This window comes from Cervus elaphus, chromosome 10, assembly GCF_910594005.1.
Source record: "Cervus elaphus chromosome 10, mCerEla1.1, whole genome shotgun sequence".
NCBI classification, from domain to species: domain Eukaryota; kingdom Metazoa; phylum Chordata; class Mammalia; order Artiodactyla; family Cervidae; genus Cervus; species Cervus elaphus.
Window position 1 is genome coordinate 34,891,637 of NC_057824.1, and position 22,498 is coordinate 34,914,134.

Genomic DNA, 22,498 nt, shown 5'->3' on the forward strand with positions numbered 1-22,498 from the left:
ACAGGAGGTCAAAGTACAAAACACCTTCATTATTTACATGATTACATAGCAGCATTTAGCAGTTATCTAGGGATAAGTCATTCAGACACTGAATCATCTTTCCTTGGTAAATTTTAAATAGGGAATTTTTTCCCAAATAAAACTCTAACAGTGAATTGAGTAAAAGAGGTGTGTAAAAGTATGTCAAGTCACAAACAGGCCAAAATTATTCTGGGTCAATACAACTGTGTATCAAATATTTACCCAAAAAAGAAAGGTGGGGGGGTCGAGGGGGTTACAACTTTCCTTTCTCTCATCTAAACAAGGTAAAACACTCTAATCAGAAAATAAACCACACTGAGCCCCTGTATGTACAGTACTAGCAATATGCTCATTCTTTTCACCATAATGGGAAGGAATTTTCAAGAACAACTGGTTGGGTTTTCTAAGCCTCCCTGACCTTCAAATACCACAGGATGCTCTTCCTGTGGCCCACATGAGCATCCACAGAATGATTTAAGGTGGTGGTGGTTTAATTAATTATACCTATAAACAAAGCTGAAAGAAGGTCTTGGTGTAAAGTCACAGCTTTTCCTTTTAAATATACATACACACAATTAAATGAAGCATGAAAAGTTTTTATGTATATTTTTCTCCTTTGGATCTTGATGTTTTTATCTTTCCTTTAACAGTAAAAGCAACTAATTTTAAATTTCTATCCAACCATGTCTGACTGAGAACTGTTAAAAAAAAAAATCCAGAAGAAGAGAAAGCAACATTTTTGTGGCTCATGTGTCATCGGTCTTAGCAAGCTTATTACCTGATCAGTGGGGATCTTTGTTTCCACGGACACTGCTTCCCGAAGTCTGGCGACAGTCCCAGACAGAGGCACGGCCACGCCAACCCGCATGCAGTGAGAGCATTTCCCCTGATACACTACAGTGACATAGAGGGGCCTGTGCAGATCAAAGTCAGATCTTCTCATTAGTCACTCACTTCAACTAAAATGAATGAGTAAAACAACTCTGACATGAAGTCAACAACACGGAAGCAAACGCACACCTTCATTTGGACCTATGCAGAACTATCAGGCAATAATCAGTAAGTCTTTCGAGAGGACGAGCTCAAGATGGCAGAGGAGATGGACGTGTGCTCACGGACTCCGGTGAGAGCACCAAAGAACGCTTTGGAAAGGGCGGTATTTATAAAACAAACACACAGCGCACCAGTACTTGGTCCCGTGCTTGTGTTTTCTTTGAAACAGTGTAACTCCGAGAAATTTTGAGGAACAGTTCAAAGAAAATAGCTAATTTAAAAGTGTAATGCAAGGTCTCTAGAGGCTCTAGCAGGCACTCGACAACCTTCTCCAGCTCCCACACCACAGGTGGACGACCAGCTGAAGAGAATACAACCAGACCAACCAAAAAAGACTTGCCCGCCCCATGTACCTGCCAACCCTACAGGCTCAGACTGGCATTTATAAATTTCTGTAAGGCCTTATGCCTGTATTCAATTTATCAGTAATCCTATTACTTGTCTAAATATGTAAGAAGCCCCAATAGAGGAACCTACAGAAGAAAAGGAGCATATAGGAACACAGTTTTAGTTTTATTAACTCTGTTCTTACCTTGTGTGGGGTAGAGGAATTGGCAAAGAAATGCAGAGGAAAGGATCAAAAGTGTTGCTCTGCTTCTGACAATGAGGACACGTCAAAGAAGATCTTCAAAAATAAGAATGTAAGACACTCACATTAAGATCACCTAGAACTATATAAATATAAGCAGACAACATAACGGAAATTTAATTTGCTCATACCTGTATTGGGCTTGAAAAAGTTCTTGTACAAAAGTGCTACAGACAGGAAAAGATGGTCCCTCAGGCATCATATCAGTTTCTGATGGTGGCTAAAAAAAAAATAAAGTACAACTTCACAAACTAGAAGTGCCAGGTCTTGACTGACGATGAGCCTAAAGATGTCACAAACGTCCCAGACCTCCTCTACCAGATCTGCATCAGACCCAGATGTTTCGGGGAAAGGCATCTGCTAAAGGAACCAGAACACAGCTGCCAGGACGTGGGTCACACGGACTCATGGCCTCACCGGCTCTCCTAGACACAGCGCCTGCCCGTCTCTCCACACCGCCCAGGCCCTTGGGCAGTCCTTCCCGGGCGCTGCAATCCTCCTCCGGCTCTCAACAGGCCCCCTCCAACCTCTTCCAGGGAATCATCTCAACCATCCAAAAGTACCAATTCCTGCCTACAGGGAATTTACTCTCTAGCATCTATTAGCTCTGCTGCCTACTTGGGCCTAATCATTCTACTCACATTTTACCTAACCTTTTCATCCCCGCTGTCCCCCCACCACAGTGAGTTACTGAGCATCGGGTACCACGTGCAGAGAGCGCTGCAAAAGGCATAAAGACACAGAGAGGTAAGACACAGCACCTGATCCTGAGTATGTCTCAGTCTGCAGGGAGTCAGCCACAGGCGTACAGTCATGTGACAGTACAGAATGCTCAGGGACAAAGGACCTTGAGTCAGAGTAATTTAACAGCTTACCAAAACTAGAAATTTAAAATCTGAGGTACAGAATAGAATTATCAAAATATTTTAAAGCTATGAGAGGAGAACAACACTTTATTTCCATTACATAAATCATTTTGTCTGTCATATTAAGACTACATAAAAAAAAAAAAAAAAACTGATAATGAATCACTGATTTTCAGTAAGAATATTCTAAGGGTTCAGTTCCTACACTCAAATCTAATCCTAACAGCAGAGACATCCATACATTTCCTCTTTGATTGTGTAGATCACATTCCAGTGATCTACAGACTATGTCTCATTGGAATAGAAGGCAAATTTTTGCTTTAAAGACAGTTCACTGAGTCTAATGTCAGTCTAAAGGTACACAGGCACATGCGTCCCCTCTCGTGAGTGTAACCTCCTTGGAGACAGCGACTCTTGTTCCTGACAACTGCCAGCACAGTGGTGGCGGCAGCCCAGGGGGAGACAGCCTCTAAGTATGCACGAAACTCACTTAGTCAACTTCACAGTATTAACTAACTGCAAACTGCAACAACTACTCAGAGGAGGTTTGGAAGAATCTACTCTCACTCCTTCCTCCATTCAGCTCAGCACTCCCTGACTGCCCTAGGGGCGTGCCCTTACCTTCAGAGGAGGCTGGCCACTCTGCTTCACAGCATGATTGAGGTCTTCGTGAACTCGGTCCAAAAGCCACAGCAGAAACTCCTGGGCATCGTGCTGGGAATTTCCCCGATACTGCAGTGCATTCTTTGACACAATACTCTACACGGGCAGATAAATCAGCATGAATAGTCAGTTTCTGGCTTTAAAGATAAACCATCCATAATCCCAAAGAGGAATGCAAGATCTCAAGGGAGTTAGTGAGTACTTCCTGGGAAGACAGCAAATGTGAAACCAGATGCTCATGAAAGCCCCACCTGTGCACCAAAAACTTTTAAATGCACCGACCCAACAATCCTACTTTTAGGAATATGGATCTAAAGGAAACCATCAAAACAGCATGCCAAGACTTCTAATAGAAAAAAAACTCACTTCTAATTCACTAATAGAAAAAAAAAAACCTGGTAATAACTTGAACATCTTAAATATAAGAACTGTTACAAATACCAAATCATTGTGTTAACCTGCAACTAATATGTTATATGCCAATTATAACTTCAATTTTTTAAAAAGTAAAAGAAAAAATGAGAATTGGTAAAAGTAAGTATTACAGTGTTGGATGATAAGCCAAAGTATAAAATAAGTCCACATAAAGTAAATGACTGAGTGAGTAAATAAGTAGGAAGAGACAAATCTCCCTTAAAGAAGAATTCTAAATAATGTGTCAAGAATCTCTCCTCCAGGAGCTGGAACTTAACCCCCACAACCCCAACCCTACCACCCTGAATATGGACTGAGACAGTGACCTGCTTCCAAAGATTCTAGTCTTTGCAAAGAGAAGCAGCCAGTGAAAGGCTGCAGGTGAAGCGATGAATTAAAATTAAGATCACAGGCTCTGAAGCATATAGCCTGAATTCAAATCTCTGCCCTGCTGCTTACTATTGGTGAGGCCTGGCCTACTCTGCTCCAAAGTAAAAAGGATAAAAAATGTTTAGCGTGATGGTTACGTGTAAATGCATGCAAAACATTTCACATATAAGTGACATATAATAAGCACTCAAATTTGAGCTATCAGGAATGGATTTGAAAGCAGGAAGAAAGAAGGGGAGACAACTGCACAAAGGAAGCACAGTTAGGGGACAAATGAAACGACGAGATGAGAAGAGGGTCTAAGCTAAGTGTGTGAGGGCGAATTTGGGAGAGATTTCAAAACTGGGGCAGCAGAAGTGATAAGATTTGTGACCTAATGAGCGTTTCCCAGGTGGTGCAAGTGGTAAAGAACCCACCTGCCAATGCAGGAGACATAAGAGTCGTGGGCTTTGATCCCTGGGTCAGGAAGATCCCCTGGAGGAGAGCATAGCAACCCACTCCAGGATTCTTGCCTGGAGAATCCTCATGGACAGAGAAGCCTGGAGACCTATAGTCCACAGGGTCACAAAGAGTTGGACATGACTGAAGCGACTTAGCACACACATGAACATGATCTAACGAATGTGGAAAGTGAGGAAGAAGGCATTAGCGTCATTCATGTGTCTTTATCTGGATGACGGGCCACTGCTGGTTCCCTTCATCAAGACAAGATTAAAAAAAAAAAGGAAGAAGTCTGGAAAAGAGAGTGATGCGCTCCTATTAGAATCCACTATATCTGAAGTTCTGTAGACCCTCCAAATGGACATACCTGCTAAGCAACTGAAAAAAACAGGTCTTGCACTCAATGAAAGAGTCTGTGCTCAGGACAAGGATTTCGGGGTGAAGGGATGAGTGGTCCTTGAAATCATGAGTATGACTAGCACTGTCCAGACAAGATCATGAGAGATCCATTCACCAGAGGACAGAATCCAGAGGACTGCTCTATTTAGGAGGACCTTAAAGATGACCAAGAAAAGGCCATCAAAGATGTGGCAAGAAAATCAAGATGATGAAGTCCCAAGAGTCAAGAGCTAAGGAGAGTGTGATCATCAGTGTTACAAGTTGAATGACAAAGTAAGCCAAAGAACTAACATCTGTCCACTGTATTTTCCAATTAAGATAATGATAACAAAGATGAAAAGGGATAAATCTTTAATTGGGAGAAGAACCATCACAAACTGATGATCAAATTCAATGTAAGTAACAAAAAGATGATTTACAAAATTCAAATTTAAGGAGGAAAAAAGTTAAGGGACACAAATGAGAGAAAATATGGAGGTGGCATTGGTAAAACTCACTAACTGAATAATGTGAACAAGGAAGAGGAAGGACCCTGGTAACAAACAAGAATTTGAGTGACCTGAAGGATACCATGCGGACACCGCCTCAGAAGCAGGTGTAAAAAAGGGGGAGTGGGTGTGGGTAAAGAGACCACCACACTACAGAACTCACCCAGAGGTCCGACACCACCCAATCACCGAATCTAATTCCTTCCTTCTCAGTCTTCATTTTCCTCAATCCCCCCATTTCATATACTTGACATCTAAACTCCATTTTGAAATGGTCTGGTTTGTGGCCATAAATTATTTTCGCATTTAGGAAAATCAAAACTAGAGCCATTGTGATGGACAGTGGAAGAATGTGACCCACAGAAGAAAAAGACCTCCTAGCAAAGAAAAATGAATCAGTTAAAAAAAAAAGAAAGAAAGAAAAGAAATCAGCAGCACTAGCAGGTGAACCTGCAGCTGATTCAGGCTGGGAGAGAAACCCATGAGTGATGACGCTATACTGAGTGATATACAGAAAAAATCTGGATAACACCACGGTTCTTAGTTTCTGACTTCAGTGGACAAAGAATTGGGAACAGAGGAAGAGATGGGGGACTGCAGAACTCTGAACAGGTCAAAGTATGAGGGACTCACAGGATCCCAAGTGAGAGAGGCCTGGTGCTCAGGGAAAACATCTGAACTGGCAAGTTCAATCAGAGCACATACACCTATCCTGTGAAAGTGTCAGTCACTCAGTTGTGTCCGACTCTTTGTGACCCCCATGAACTGTAGCCCACCAGGCTCCTCTATCCATGGGATTCTCCAGGCAAGAATACTGGAGCAGGCTGCTATTCCCTTCTCCAGGGGGATCTTCCTAACCCAGGGATCGAACCTGGGTCTCCCATGTTGCAGGCATGTTCTTTACCATCTGAGCCACAGGGAAGACAGCCTATCCTATGAGCATGGAGGAAATAACCCAGGGAACATTTAACGAGAAAAGGTGGGCAGCTGGGACCGAATCTTATAGAATGGACAAGTCCCAGAAAAGAAGCCCAAGAAGACGATCAGAGGGAGCAGCCCGAAGAGAGTGGCACCCCACAAGCTGAGGGAGGAGAAACCTTAAAGGAGATGGAAACGCCGACTCAAAGCACCACAGCAAGGTCAAGTACGACAAGCATGGAGGTGGGTACTTCAGAAGAGCAAATTAAGAGACTGACTCCTGCTCCATTTCAGTGACACAGACCAGAGAGGGTGAAGGAGAAGAAGAGGTAAGGCAACTGAATGGTATCAAGAATACCACTCTTCGTATCCCAGAAGCTTCGTTACAAAAGGAAGGAGGAAAGATGCTCTAATCCTGCAGAGGCAGCACTTACAGGACAGAGGGGCTTCAGTGGTGAGGGAAGAAGCTAACAGAAAGGACATACTGGAAGAAAGGTCCTCCAGTAAGGGGAGAAGGCAGGATTCAGAAAAGAGGCAAGGAACCGCCTTAAGCAGGAGCGGGGAAAGAAGCAGAGGAGGTAAGGATAGTCATGGATTCAGAGAGGTTATAGACAGGGAGGCAGGGAACGTTGTTTTTGTTTTGTGGAGGAAGCAGAGGCCAACTGCCAAGAGGAACTTTTAGGTTCAGCAGGGATAAAGACAAGCCTCCTGGCATACAGATGAGTCACACAAAATGCTGGAAGCATAACCAGCTTCTGCTCAAGAATCTCTCCTTTATTTACTTCCAAAGTAGAGGAGGGATAGTTCTCAGCATATGCGTCCTAAGAAACAAAGTAGCTGAAATAAAATGATTCTCTTTGTGTCAAAACAGGTATTTTATGCAGTGTCCATCAAATTCAGGGTGGGGACAACATTCAATTCTTTATCAAGGTTGCATGAAACTTGATTTATGCTTCCTGCCATTATCACTTCAACTCATCCAGCATTTCTCCTCCAATCACTGCATAAAAGGTGCTGTGCTGAAGCTGCTCAGCAAGATTCTTGTTGGGCACGACTGGACAAGCAACAGGACTTCCACAGCCCTCTGTAACTACAGCCAAAACTGCTCTAGGGCCAAGCCCATCCTAAATCACTGCCTCTCAAATTAAAGGAGATGTTACAGGAAACCTCACTGAACAAACACAACACAAAAGCTCCTCTCCCCCTTCACAGTGGTGACTTCTTCCCACTGCAGAGACCCAAGGGACTACTGCGACCATTTCACTTCTTCCCCAGACAAACCAAAACACAGAATAATCTAGTAACCATCCTTTAATGTGTGTTACAGAAGAAGAAACATAACAGGAGTCAAGAAGCCTGGGCTCCACCGTGGCTCTGCCCCACACCGCTGGTTATCTCGGGGAACTCACTGAACCTGATTGGTGGTCACACAATGAAGCAGTTGAGCTGGACCATCATAGAGTCCCTGGCATCTCACAGCTTTACCCAAACTCTGCCCCTAGAATACCAGCAAGTGATTTGGTTTTTCTTTGGGGCCTCATCGGACACTCTTTTGGTTTGCCTTTTATCATTTTTTTTCCTAATTAAATCTTAAGTTTATTTGATGTTGTAAAATTAATCCTTCTCTAGTTTTGCAGGTTTTTTAAAAGCTGATTATCACTAGAACATGTCATCTGTAAATATTTCTACCATCTGAGAAATCATATAAATTTGTCACTTGTCATGACAGAGCATGAACCTTCTTAAAATTAACCTTACACATTTGTGTCTACTTTGCAGAGTCTGGGTATGAGGCTGATTTGTAAAAACATTAAACTGGAAACTGCTACTTTAAATACTACTATAAATAAATCTAACCATCACTCCAATTTTTCATTCAAGATGATCCCTAACATCTAGTTACTAAACAATGAGTAAAAGCCAAAACACATTTTTAGGGGCTTCAATCCTCTTAAAATTTCTCTTCACCCTTCAAATAAAACCTTAAGGTCAAGAACTACAGAGAATTTTTTTCTCCCTTAAAGGGAAAAAAAAAAGAGTTGGAAGCATGGCCCAGAAAAGAAAAAGAATGACGTCTATCTAACTGGAGTTAAAAAAAAAAAAAAAAATTAGACAGGTTCTTTCATTCCATAGAGCCCAAAGCAGCAGAATCCTGGGCTCCAGAGAAAAGACAGTAACTGGTTCAAGACATCCTTTACCTGACTCCAAAAAGATGACAAAGCAGTGGCTATTGGTGATTTCCTTCCATGGGGAATGGATGTGGCAATATCTGACATGAACGATCAGGAGTTGGCTTACGCTTTTGGAGAAAAGGTAGCTTGCCAAAACTCATCAAACCAAATCACCACTCACTTTCCTTGGTTCTATGCCAGAAGGAATGTAGAATTTACTTTCAGTGATTCTGGAAAAGAACAGAAGAACTTGGGAGGACAATATATTTACATTTTAAGAGAAAGTTCTAAAACTGAAACTTGGTTTCTGGGCTGTGCTGGAAAGAACAGAATGATAAGCACTTGTCCTGAGAAAAGTTTCATCTCTTATATCTGACCTCCTGGACACTTAAGCTGATGAAGAATAATTAACTAAAAACATAGGGGATGCAATTGGTACAAATCGATGAAAACCCTAAAAGCAGATACGACCCATAAAACAGTGACAGAGAAAGTGTAAAACAGAATTCCATGCCAAGGTACAGGACACAGCCACCCTCAACAGGGCTCTCTGTGACCTTCATCTAGCCCTTCCTCCTTGTATTCCCACCTGTGGTGGGAAAGTCTATTCACACAACAGCACAAACGAGGCAGAGAGGCCCTCAGGACTAAGCCAGCCGTAGCAACTACCGCCCTTGGAAAGAGACTGTACGGCTTCCACGGTCCCTACGCCTGGAATGCCCTCCACTCCCATTCCCCAAGTTCTCTGCTCCCTCTCCTTCCTCAGAAAGATGGAGCTGGGACCCTAGGGGGAGAGGAACAAGACAGGAGGAAGGAGGCAACAGGAAAGGCGCTTCCTTCTAGGATGGAAAGACAATTCAGGGAGAACTATAGAGACTGTCACACACCACTGTTCATGTGTTCACGTTTGGCCACAAGGAAGAGTGAGTCGTTCTGGTACAGAGCTCCTTGATCCTTCCGGACTGAGAGCCAAACAAAGGGTAGCTCAAGCACAGGTGTCCCCTGTGTCCAAGTTCTCAAGTTCCAAATTTAGAAACTAAAACAGATTTGGACAGCAAGGGATATTTATAGTTACTAGTTTTCAATGTTAAATTAATATAATACCAGAACAACTTGGCAGGGTCTCACTGATGAAATAAAAATAGGAAAGGGCATCAGTTCAGTTCAGTCACTCAGTCGTGTCCGACTCTTTGCAACCCCATGAACCGCAGCATGCCAGGCCTCCCTGTCCAACACCAACTCCCACAGTCCACCCAAACTCATGTCCATTGAGTCGGTGATGCCATCCAACCATCTCATCCTCTGTCATCTCCTTCTCTTCCTGCCCTCAATCTTTCCCAGCATCAGGGTCTTTTCAAATGAGTCAGCTCTTCACATCAGGTGGCCAAAGTACTGGAGTTTCAGCTTCAGCATCAGTCCTTCCAATGAATATTCAGGACTGACTTCCTTTAGGATGGACTGGTTGGATCTCCTTGCAGTCCAAGGGACTCTCAAGAGTCTTCTCCAACACCACAGTTCAAAAGCATCAGTTCTTCTACACTCAGTTTTCTTTACAGTCCAACTCTCACATCCATACATGGCCACTGGAAAAACCATAGCCTTGACTAGACAGACCTTTGTTGACAAAGTAATGTCTCTGCTTTTCAATATGCTGTCCAGGTTGGTTATAACTTTCCTTCCAAGAAGTAAGCATCTTTTAATTTCATGGCTGCAATCACCATCCGCAGTGATTTTGGAGCCCAGAAAAATAAAGTCAGCCACTGTTTCCCCATCTCTTCGCCATGAAGTTGATGGGACCAGATGCCATGATCTTAGTTTTCTGAATGTTGAGCTTTAAGCCAACTTTTTCACTCTCCTCTTTCACTTCCATCAAGAGGCTCTTTATAAAAGAAAAAGTTGTAATAGAAGGACTGAGAAATGGCTAGTGCATTTCAAGAAATTATAGCTAAGGGTGGAAGTATGGTCAACAGCATTAGAGCCAGAATAAAAGAAATAGACCACAAGTGGTTCAGCTAGATGAACAATGAGCAAGATTTTTCAACAGGTCATAAAGCTGTATCAGCAGAAAACACAGCAACAAAAGAAGACCTCCAAGTATTTAAACACTGGTTGAATAGTTCTGGTAGAAATGCAGTAGAAACAGAAAGACTGGATTCTTAATACCTGGGTTTAAGCCCAACTGTTACTTAACGTGTAGTTTTTCTGAGCCTTGGCTATCTTTTCTGCAAAATGGGGATGATAATACTTTTTAAAATTTATCATTGTGAGGCTTTCATGAAATCACAAAAGCATTTTAAACTCTAAATACCTGTCATCATGTAAGTTTCAAAAGTCAAGAAAAAAGCAAGGAATTAGCCTATGGTATAGTATAATCCTGGAAAATGCCAAAGAAAACGAGAAGAAAATATCTAAGGCACTGGCTCTCAACCCATGGTGGTACAATAGAATCACCTGGGAAATTTTATTTTACAAATGAAAACCGTAAGTGGCAGCAGCCATGGGATACTGACTTAATTAGGTCTATGGTGGGGCCAGTTCATCAACAGTTTTGTTTTTCAAATGTTATTTAACAATTCTATTTCTAATGTGAAGCCAAGACTGAGAAAAAGCATGCCATGCTAAAAAAAAAACCACTAAATTTTCAGTTCCAAAAACATTAAAAATTTACAGGAGGCTCTTTTGTCATAACTGCATTACATCAACTACTACATTTTATTCACTCACCAGGATACATAATCTCATATCTGTCTCTATCACTAGACTGATCGGGGATGTCTTATTCAATATTATTTCCTAGAAACCTAGCAAATACAGTATGTGACACAAAGAATAATAATAAGTTAATATTAGAGTACCTTTAATGTATCAGGCTTTGTACTAATTGTTTTATAGGTGTTATTTCCTATAAAAGTTAATCCCCAGAAATCCCCTAGGCTGTTAAGTACAATATTAACATCATTATTTACAGAGAAAAAACCTTGGGCTCAGTAAAGTGAAGTAACTTGCCCAATGTTATCATTATTCTCCAACCTCATCTGATTCAAGTGAAAGTGAAAGCCGCTCAGTTGTGTCCGACTCTTTGCAAGCCCATTGGCTATACAGTCCATGGAATTCTCCAGGCCAGAATACTGGAGTGGGTAATCTTTCCCTTCTCCAGCACATCTTCCCAACCCAGAGACTAAACCCAGGTCTCCCGCATGGCAGGCAGATTCTTAATAGCTGAGCCACCAGGGAAGCCCTCATCTGATTAAAATGGCCTTGAAACATTTTTGCCCATAATTATTTTTTTCAATGAATGGTTTTTTCCTTTATACAACTCAGGATCATGTAGGGCTTGTGGTTCTTTCTGAGCGCCAGTCTCAATGCAGACACAAAACATGTGCTGGAGACTGAGCTACAGTTGCACCAAGCCTGAGGCTTCAGGGAGCTTCTTTGCTTTTAAATAAATCTGTGTTAATAAAGTGTCTGTTTTGTTCTAATTAGCATTTTTTTCCTATGACTGAGATATGGCCCAGAAACAAAAATGCAGTCTCTCTAATTGAAATGTTATTATTCAAAGAGTGAGGAGGAATTCGGACTATGTCAGCAGATCAGCTTGCAGCATGTGAAGAAATATGCCCTGCCTGAGTGTCCCCGGTTGCTACAGAAAGCAAACCAGAGTCTACCATCTGCCCCGGGAGAGCTGCATCTGTCTGTCAACAGCAAATACAAAGGGGAGCGCTCACCTTATAATGCTCAGGCTGGTCTGCTGGTGGAGATGATTCTGATCTCGTCTTTCCATCCTTCCTAGGACCCTCTACCTGGCCAAGCCAAGCCAACTCCAAAGTCAACTTGGGTCACCAAAATGTGTTTATGCACCCAGTCAACTAACTCAAGAAACTCAAGTGTCTTCTTTCTAGTCTCCTCAACATTTTCCTACACAATCTAAGATTCTTCCCAACTGTAGTAAAATAGAGCTTTTTAAAAAACTTAACAAAAAAAAAAGAAGGAAGAGGGAGAATTTTAGCTAACTATCAACACAATCAAAAAAGGAAATACCCAAGCCCTGATGTGACTAAAAGGTCATCATATGGGAAGTGCAATAATCTTCAACAGCTAAAATTCTTCCCTGGTGGTAGAGTGGAGGCGAGCCCATCTGCCAATGCAGAGGACACAGGTTTGATCTCTGGTCTGGGAAGATTCCGTATGCCATGGGCAACTACACCAGGCAAGCCAGAACTACTGAGCCCCTGTGCCGACAACTATGGAAGCTCACAAGCCCTAGAGTCCATGCTCCACAGTAAGAGAAGCAATGAGAAGCCTGCTCACTGCAACTAGAGAGGAGCGCCCGCTCAGAACTAGAGAAAGCCCTCAGCAACAAAGACAAAGACAACCAAAAATAAACAAACACACTCAAAACAAAAACTGGAAAAGCCATCTAAATATCCAAGAAGTTACTATATATTCTTACCACAGAACATTACAAACGTTTGAAAGTTTTAGAAAATACAAAAAAATTAAGTGAAGATACAAAACTACATATGAATTTGATTTCAAACTTTGAAAAAACATTTTTAAAAGACCTTTTAGCTTTTTATCCTTGTAAAGATACACCAAAACATTAATAATCGTTACCTTAAAGGGGCAAGTTTGGAATGATTTTTCCTTTACATATTTCACCGTTTTCCATATTTTCTAAATGAATTTGTTGATAATGATAACCAAGCGGTACATAGGGTGATTTTATGATAGTACACCCTAGTATTTTGGCCAAGGAACCAAATCTCATTCACAGAAAGGGCTGGCAAAAAAAAAAAAACAACAACAACAACAAAACAAACACAGACCTTACTTCTAGCTGAGGTTTTGGCCCCAAATCCCTGAGAGGCAGGCTGTACTATGCTAAGAATTTTTTGCTCTGCTAGACAGATCTTGGGAGTTTTAAATCAAAGTCTGCTGCCTTATTAACCATAAACTCAAAACCTAAATCAACCTTTGGACCTTACCATTGGGGGAAAAAGCAACCAGGATCAAAGAAAAATGAGGGAAAGAGAGAGGGAAAAACGAGTTTATGCCTCCAGCCACCCACCAGCGGCCTTTTAAGGCCTTCCCGGCTTGCCAGGTGGGAGGTGAAAGCTCAGCTCTAGGAAGAGAAAAAAAAAAAGCAGCAGCCTCAGCTTCCTGATGAAGAGGTGGGAAGACAAGGGGCAAACAGGGGCGTGGCTTATGAACCCAGCACATGGCTCTGCTCACCTCTAGAGGCCAGTGATGTCCTCGGCTGAGGGTCACTCCCCTTTGGGGTGGAAGTAGAGACCTATGGGTTTCCCTAGTGGCTCAGTGGTAAGGAATCCACCTGTCAATGCAGGAGACGTGGGTTCGATCCCTGACCCAGGAAGATCCCCCGGAGAAGGAATTGGTGACCCATTCTAGTATCTTGCCTGGAAATCCCCATGAACAGAGAAATATTCTTGAACATTCCAGTACTCTTATAACCTGGTATGCTATATGGTTCATGGGGTCATGAGCATCGGATGTGACTTAGTGACTGAACAACAACAGAGGGACCTACACATAACTGGAGGTGGAATAGTGTGGGAAAGATAAGAGTGGGGGAGGCATGAGGCCCTGAACTACTCCAAGGCCAAATAAACGTCTTCTATAATCAGTGTGTGTGTTCACTGGCAAAGTAAACGTCCTCTTGATTTTGAATATGCTGGTATCTGATGATAATCAGATCTAAAATGTTTGTGACCAAACAGACAATTTTATAAAGGGATTCAAATTATTCTGGAAATAATCTTGCTTTGAATCAATATTCTGTGATTGCATTTTGATAACTAAAACATAAATTACTAGTAATCAAGAGATGTTATTCATAAGCAGAGACCCAGTAAATTTCACTATGAATTACACATTCATATTGCCATAAACCCAGAGCACTCCAAATAAATTTTAACTGGCTAAAGCAGCTTTCAAGTCACAGACCTGCCATATCACTCTTCTCCACACCCAGCACTGGGCATGCCTGACAGCTAAGCCAGGCTGACTAGTAAGCCAAACACGGCTGTAGTCTCCAAATCTGGCCAGCCTCCACGGGTTCCTTCAACCCTCACGTCGGGGAGCAGGCAGCACACAACCACCACAGGGGCAGCCTCCAGCTTATCTGGGCTCTGTGCTTCCCCGGGGAAAGTGCTAGAACCTTTCCAGTCTAGGCCTGGTCTGACATGCCTCAATTTCAGCCAGTGCTAGTCAGTACAGGGAGGCTTCCCCACCTGCCAATGCAGGAGATGCCAGAGACAAGGGTTGATCCCTGGGTCGAGAAGATTCCTCTAGAGGAGGGCATGGCAACCCACTCCAGTATGCTTTCCTGGAGAATCCCAAGGACAGAGGAGTCTGGCAGGCTATAGTCTATGGGGTCGCAGAGAGTCAGACATGACGGAAGCGACTTAGCACACATGCACGCACACACAGTCGGTACAGGACTTGTTCATCCGCCTGTAGAACATGAAAGCTAACTCAGAGAGTATGTGAAGACACAGAGAGCAAACAAAAAGAAGTCTGTGAAATCCAAACCAGGTAATTCCCTGAATTATCTCAATGCCACTCTCATACAGGCGTCCTCCCACTTTAAAGAACAGATGAAGCTGGGTGGCCTTCACTATCAATGAAGAAATGCAAATTAAAACAATAAAATGCTTCTTCTCACTTATCAACTTCAGGATTTCTTTCCTGCAAGTGGGGTATGACAGCCATTCTTACACTGCTAATGGCACAACCCTTCCAAAAATGAAGTAACAACATGATTTAAGGACCTTCAAAATAGATAATCTCTGACAGGAATTTCACTTCTAAATATCCTGAAGAAAAAAGTTAAAACGAAAATTTATGTTAAAAATATGTTCACTGCAACCAGAAACTATCCAAAAACAGGTACTAGAACCTTCATCTACAGAGTTGTTTTAAAAAAAATGACTCATATAATACAATATAAAGGCAATCACACAATGCAAAATTAAACAGTTTGATCTCAATTATGTTAACACACACAAAAAAGGGGAAAAAGTAACATGCTAAACAACTTTTATACATTTTCAATTTTCCTTTTTCAACTGTCACATATTTTCCAAGTTTTCTACAATATTTTAGATATTACACTTACCAGAAGAGATGTGATTCATAATGAATTTTGGCAAAAGAAACCAGACACAAAAGACTCCCTACTGCAAATAAAAGTCACATGAGATACCACTTCACCCCCACTAAGATAGCTATAATAGAAGACAGACAATAACAAATATTGACAAGGATGTAGAGAAGTTGGACCCCTCATACAAAGGATGGTGGAAATACAAAATGGTGCAGATGCTGTGGGAACAGTTGGGTAGTTGCTCAAAAAGTTAAACATGGAGTTGCCATATGACCCTGAGATTTTATTCCCAGGTATACATCCAAGAGAAATGAAAACTATTTCCACACAAAAATTTGTAGTTGAGTATTTGTGTGTGTGTGTGTGTGTGTGTGTGTGCTCAGTCGCTCAGTTGTGTCCAACTCTCTGTGACCCTGTGGACTGCAGCCCACCAGGCTCCTCTGTCCATGGGATTCTCCAGGCAAGAATACTGAAATAGGTTGCCATTTCCTACTTCAGGGGATCTTCCTGGCCCGGGGGTCAAACTCAAGTCTCCTGTGTCTCCTGCACTGGCAGGTGGATTCTTTACCACTGCACCACATGGGATGAATGTTCACAGCCTCATTATTCATTAACAGTCAGAGAAGAGACAATCCAAATGTCAATAAACAGAACATGGTGTATTCATGTAACAGAGTATTTTTCAGCCATCATAGGGAATGAAGTTATGATTCATGGTACAACATAACCTTGAAAAACATCAGGTTAGGTGAAAGAAGTCAAATGCAAGGGCCATGTGTTGAATGATTCCACTTCTATGAAATGTTCAGAATAGGAAAATCTACAGAAACCAGAAGTAGATTAGTGAACATTTAGCACTGGGAAGTTGGGGGCAATGAACAATGACTGCTAATTGATATGGGGTTTCTTTGGGGATAATAAAAATGTCCTAAAATTGAGTGTTGGATGCACAACTCAGTGAAAATATTCAAAATCACTGAATTCTACATACACTTTATGGGTCAAGTACACAGTATATAAATTATATCTCAGTAAAGCTGTGTTTTAAAATAACATTTTTATTTCACTTTTAGTAAAATTCAAAATCAGGCAAAACTAATCAATGATGTTAGAAGCCAGGAAAGTGGTTACCTTCGGGGAAGAGGGAGGGGATATGTTTTAGGAAGGGCCAAAAAAGGGAGCTTCTGGAGAGCTAGTGACAACCCATTTCTTGATCTGGTTGATAATATCACTTTCAGTTCAGTCAGTTCAGTCGCTCAGTCGTGTCCGACTCTTTATGACCCCATAGACTGCAGCACATGAGGCTTCCCTGTCCATCACCAACTTCCAGAACTTGCTCAAACTCATGTCCATCCAGTCGCTGATGCCATCCAACCATCTCATCCTCTGTCGTCCCCTTCTCCTCCCACCTTCAGTCTTTCCCAGCATCAGGATCTTTTCAAATGAGTCAGTTCTTCGCAACAGGTGGCCAAAGTACTGGAGTTTCAGCCACAACGTTAGTCCTTCCAATGAATATTCAGGACTGATTCCCTTTAGGATTGACTGGTTTGATCTCCTTGCAGTCCAAGGGACTCTCAAAGAGTCTTCTCCAACATGACAGTTCAAAAGCATCAATTCTTCTGTGCTCAGCTTCCTTATGGTCCAACTCTCACATCCATACATGACTACTGGAAAAACCATAGCTTTGACTAGATGGACCTTGGTCGGTAAGGTAATGTGTCTGCTTTTTAATATGCTGTCTAGGTTGGTCATAGCTTTTCTTTCAAGGAGCAAGCGTCTTTTAAATTCATGGCTGCAGTCACCATCTGCAGTGATTTTGGAGCCCAAGAAATAAAGTCTCTCACTGTTTCCCCATCTACTTGCCATGAAGCGATGGAACCGGATGCCATGATCTTCATTTTTGGTATGCTAAGTTTTAAGTCAACTTTTTCATTCTCCTCTTTCACTTTCATCAAGAGGCTCTTCAGTTCCTCTTCGCTTTCTGCCATAAGGGTGATGTCATCTGCATATCTGAGCTTATTGATATTTCTCCTGGCAATCTTGATTCCAGCTTGTGCTTCATCCAGCCTGGCATTTCGAAAGATGTACTCTGCATATAAGTTAAATAAGCAAAGTAACAATATACAACCTTGACATCCTCCTTTCCAATCTGGAACCAGTCTGCTGTTCCACGTCCTGTTCTAACTGTTGCTTCTTGGCCTGCACACAGATTTCTCAGGAGGCAGGTAAGGTGGTCTTGTATTCCCATCTCTTGAAGAATTTTCCACAGTTTGTTGTGATCCACATGGTCAAAGGCTTTAGCGTAGTCAATGAAGCAGATGTTTTTCTGGAACTCTTGCTTTTTTGATAATCCAATGGATGCTGGCAATTTGATCTCTGGTTCCTCTGCTTTTTCTAAATCCAGCTTGAACATCTGGAAATTCTTGGTTCACATACTGTTAAAGCCTAGCTTGGAGAATTTTCAGCATGACTTTGCTAGCGTGTGAAATGAGGGCAATTGTGTGGTAGTTTGAACACTGTTTGGCATTGCCTTTCTTTGGGATTGGAATGAAAACTGACATTTTCCAGTTCTGTGGGCACTGCTGAGTTTTCCTAATTTGCTGGCATATTGAGTGCAGCACCGTCACAGCATCATCTTTTAGGATTTGAAATAGTTCACCTGGAATTTCATCACCTCCACTAGCTTTTTTCATAGTGGTGCTTCCTAAGGCCCACTTGACTTCGTACTTCAGGATGTCTGGCTCTAGGGGAGTGATCACACCACCATGGTTATCTGAGTCATTAAGATCTTTTTTGTATAGTTCTTCTATGTATTCTTGCCACCTCTTAATATCTTCTGCTTCTGTTAGGTCCATACCATTTCTGTCTTTCAATATCACTTTAGGATTTAATATTCATTGAGTTGTACACTAATGATGTTATGCATTTTTCTGTATGTATGCCACACTTCACTAAAAAGTTTTTTTAAATGACTTCAAAAAGGAAATACTAAAGTTTCTTAATTTAGCCAGATCCCAGGCCCTAATGCAGAATATTTAGTGTTATTTGAATCCATTCTATTTATCTGGTTAGTTAACTAGAAGCAGATTAGAAACTGCAAGATACACGAATGAGGAAGGGGGATGTACAGATGCCCAGGATAAAGTAAAACCGGATAAAGCAAGAAAAAACTAAGGAAGGGCCGTGACAGAGGATGGATGGGCGAGAGCAAGAAGGAGTATTACCAAAAGAGGAAGAAAGAATTCAAACAATCTAAGTAATTCAAGACCATTTATTAAGTCCTGCACAGTCCCAATGTCCCCAAAGATATCTCCATAGTACAGAAGAAGAGTGCAATAGATGAAGCTCAAAATACTCTAAATCACCAGAGACAGTAAACTATGTCCAGGATTCCCTCCCTGAAAAAAGTGAGTGTGTAAACTATGTTATTAAGCCATCTATCAAACAGGGAAAAAGTCAAACTTTTAAAGACTTGATATTTAAATAATTATCTAGGAAATAACATATAAAAGACTTATTCCCTCGAAAAGCCAGATGAATGGGTCATTACTGTTATTCAAAAAAGATCACAGGGTGATAACAAAATGACCCAGAATATATCACAGTGAGAGACTCCCTCTGCAGCAGACACATCAGGGAATCATCTAGCATTGTTACAATGGAAATTTAAATACCACGCCTTCAAAAACAACCTACAATTTAAGAGGTCAGCGTACATTCATCAAAGGTGAGCTCAAAACAATCAGAATCACAAGGCCAGAACCTGAGAAAATTTTATGTGGAAGACATGTATTTTTCCTCAGCACTTAACTATAGTGGCCTTTCGTAGAAGTCTCCACTTCTTCCGTGTTATTGTTCAGTCACTCAGTTGCATCCGACTCTTTTCCACCCCCTGGACTGCAGGACGCCAGGCTTCCCTGTCTTTCACTATTTCCTGGAGTTTGCTCAAACTCATGTCCACTGAATCAGAGATGCCATCCAACCATCTCATCCTCTGTCATCCCCTTCTCCTCATGCCATCAATCTTTCCCAGCATACAGGTCTTTTCTAATGAGTTGGCTCTTCACATCAGGTGGCCAAAGTATTCTGGCTGAATGTTCAGAGCTGACTTCCTTTAGGATTGACTGATTTGATCTCCTTACTGTCCAAGGGACTTTCAAAAGTCTTCTCCAGATCACAGTTGGAAAGCATCAACATCTTCCTACCAAGCTCCCTTTCCCATGTTCCAGGCTTGCTTTCACAAGCTGGGTTGGTGCGGTTTTCCTGCTAAAGTGTTTCCATCACTCAGGTGTGTAAAGGAACCAAAGGCTGTTAAACACCACAGTCTGTGAGGCTGATACTATCACATGGCAATGAAAAGGAAAATAAGGAAGCTGAGGCTCAGTGATTTACCCCAACATCTCAACCATACCAGGATTCTGACTAAACTCAAAATTCATGGGTTCACGGATTTTTCAAAAGGAAAGGAGTAGGGACTTCCCTGGCAATCCAGTGGTTAAGACTTCATGCTTCCAATGCAGGGAGCACAGGTTTGATTCCTGGTTGGAAAACTGAAAAAAAAAGAAAGGAGCAGACCTGTACCCTGGCTGCCCTCACCCTCCTCCCAGCACTGACCTCGGACACGGAGGCCTGAGAGAGACCTCAGCATCATCAGAAAGTGAACTACAGCCTAACCAGCTGCCTGACGTCACAATAAAGGCTCAAAGGGCAGCAACCAACAGGTCTCTAACTCAGCTAACCCTTCCTCCTGCTGGATATGAGGTAAAAAGCTGCCAATGCTCCTCGTTCTCTCCTGCCTGCAGGGAAATGAGGCTACCCTCCTTCCTTCCTGTCACTTAAAATCCTGAAGTCATTAACTAGTAGCTATTTCCCATGAGCTGTTGCTTTTAAAGGCGTTTCCTTTAGCTATCCTATTTTATTTTAACTTTCATAAAAGACTCTAAAATGAGGGAGATTTACCAAGCTGTCACTGCACTGTCAAAAAAGAACTCTTATTTTAGGGTAACATTAAAGAATATTTCAAGTAAATGTATCATTATAATTGCTGGGACCACCTCTGATCAGGAAAAAGGTTCTTTCTACAATGTGTTCTTATCCAGCTATAGAGAGCTATCGACCGCAAAGAAAAGGCTGAGTTTCCTTCCCTACAGTTTAAAACCAGTGCTCTGCTCCCATCACTGCTCAAAGCAGAGGAGGTACAAAAGTGAGTTCCCCCCCAAAAAAACCAAAACAAAAGTGAGTTCCCTGCTCATTCACTCGCTCATGAATATGCACATAAAGGACAGCACCCGACACTATGGGAATAACAAGAATTCGAGAATGAAGGTCTGGAGAAATGCCTGTTTCTTCATCCACAAAACAGAAAAAATAAAAAATGTATATCCACTTTACACTGTTACAAAAGAATACACAAAACAACCCGCTATGCAGGGCAACTGCTAAGCACCCATGTTACCTGCAAGAAAAAAACAAGATAAAGAAAATCATGTATGTATGTGTGTTAACATTTATTTAAGTCAGAGAGAGATTATGAACACACGTATTTGCTTCTACTAAAACAATGAAAGAATAAATCATAAAATTTACAGAGAAAGGGAATAGAATACAGTAATCAGAAACTAGAGTTCTTTGAACAGATCTTGTTTTGTATATCTGACTTCAGGCAAATGAATTTTATTTTTTATATAATTACACAACAAAACTAAATTCTAAAAAACAATTCCTCAAAACCAAAAGCAGAAAGAACAAATGAATGTATATATCACACTGGTGACTAAGTCACACTTGAGAACTATTCCAAGAGACTTTAAAACAAAAACATGACTGCACAGTCCTAGTAGGACATATCCTAGAGGCAAAAATTAATCTTAAACTTTTAAATATTCATCCTGTTGGTGCTAATATTGAGATTACTGTGATGAGACTATAAAATGCATTTTGAGATAATGTAAAACAAGAATTTACACTAGTGTTAAGAATAGGATTGTCAGCATAGGAGAAATATAGATGTAAGATCAATGAGGTTAAATAAAAACCCTGAATTCCTAAATGAAATTATCAATATGAATTCTTGACTTATAAATCACACGTTTCCTCACTCTGTCTACTGAGACCCAGGAAACCAGGTACACCCATATGGCCTCGACTGTGGCCTCTCAGAACCATCTGCTACCAAAAGTAACTAAGTCTCCTTAAAGAAATGACTGATTCCACATCTGGAGCAGGAAACATATAAGATAAGCCTGGAAAATCTTAACTTCCTGCATTTTATGTTGACCTCACAGACTACTAGTATAGTGCCAAAAGGACTTGGTAGCCAACTTATCCCAATGGTCAAAAATAGGACAAGTTGGGCATAATAAGGTTAATAAGTGACTCAGTCCAGTTCAGTTGCTCAGTTGTGTCCAACTCTTTGTGACCCCATGGTCTGCAGCACGCCAGCTTCCCTATCCATCCACAACTCCTGGAGCTTGCTCAAACTCATGTCCATCCAGTCGGTGATGCCACCCAACCATCTTATCCTCTGTCATCCCCTTCTCCTCCTGCCTTCAGTCTTTCCCAGCCTCAGAGTCTCTTCCAATGAGTCAGCCCTTCGCATCAGATGGCAGAAGTATTGGAGCTTCAGTTTCAGCATCAGTCCTTCCAGTGAATATCCAGGACTGATCTCCTTTAGGATTGACTGGTTTGATCTCCTTGCTGCCCAAGAGACTCTCAAGAGCCTCCAATACCAGAGTTCAAAAGCATCAATTTTTCTGGCACTCAGCTTTCTTTATGGTCCAACTCTCACATCTGTACATGACTACTGGAAAAACCATAGCTTTGACTATATACACCTTTCAAACATGCATCTAAATCTGTAGGTTCATATAGTTACAACAAAAAACTCACTAACTATATTTGGAAATCAAGTAATTATTTTGAAAACTATAAAATGGCGGGGGGGAACCCACCAAATATTT

General features: G+C 41.6%; 1 protein-coding gene across 2 annotated transcripts in view; it reads right to left on the bottom strand.

Annotated features, from left to right (window-relative positions):
• The window catches only part of USP31 (ubiquitin specific peptidase 31), a 79,605-nt gene that overhangs the window by 38,730 nt on the left and 18,377 nt on the right, over positions 1-22,498 (bottom strand). The window contains exons 1-5 of one of the 2 annotated variants that reach the window (XM_043914513.1): positions 8,441-9,606; positions 3,151-3,288; positions 1,795-1,883; positions 1,607-1,699; positions 800-935 (exon numbers count right to left, since the gene is read on the bottom strand). In XM_043914513.1, coding sequence (XP_043770448.1) covers positions 800-935; positions 1,607-1,699; positions 1,795-1,883; positions 3,151-3,288; positions 8,441-8,518 — 534 coding nt within the window. In that variant the 5' untranslated portion in view covers positions 8,519-9,606. Of the gene's footprint in view, positions 1-799; positions 936-1,606; positions 1,700-1,794; positions 1,884-3,150; positions 3,289-8,440; positions 9,607-22,498 lie in introns of those variants that run through there. The other variant, XM_043914512.1, reaches the window with a different exon arrangement.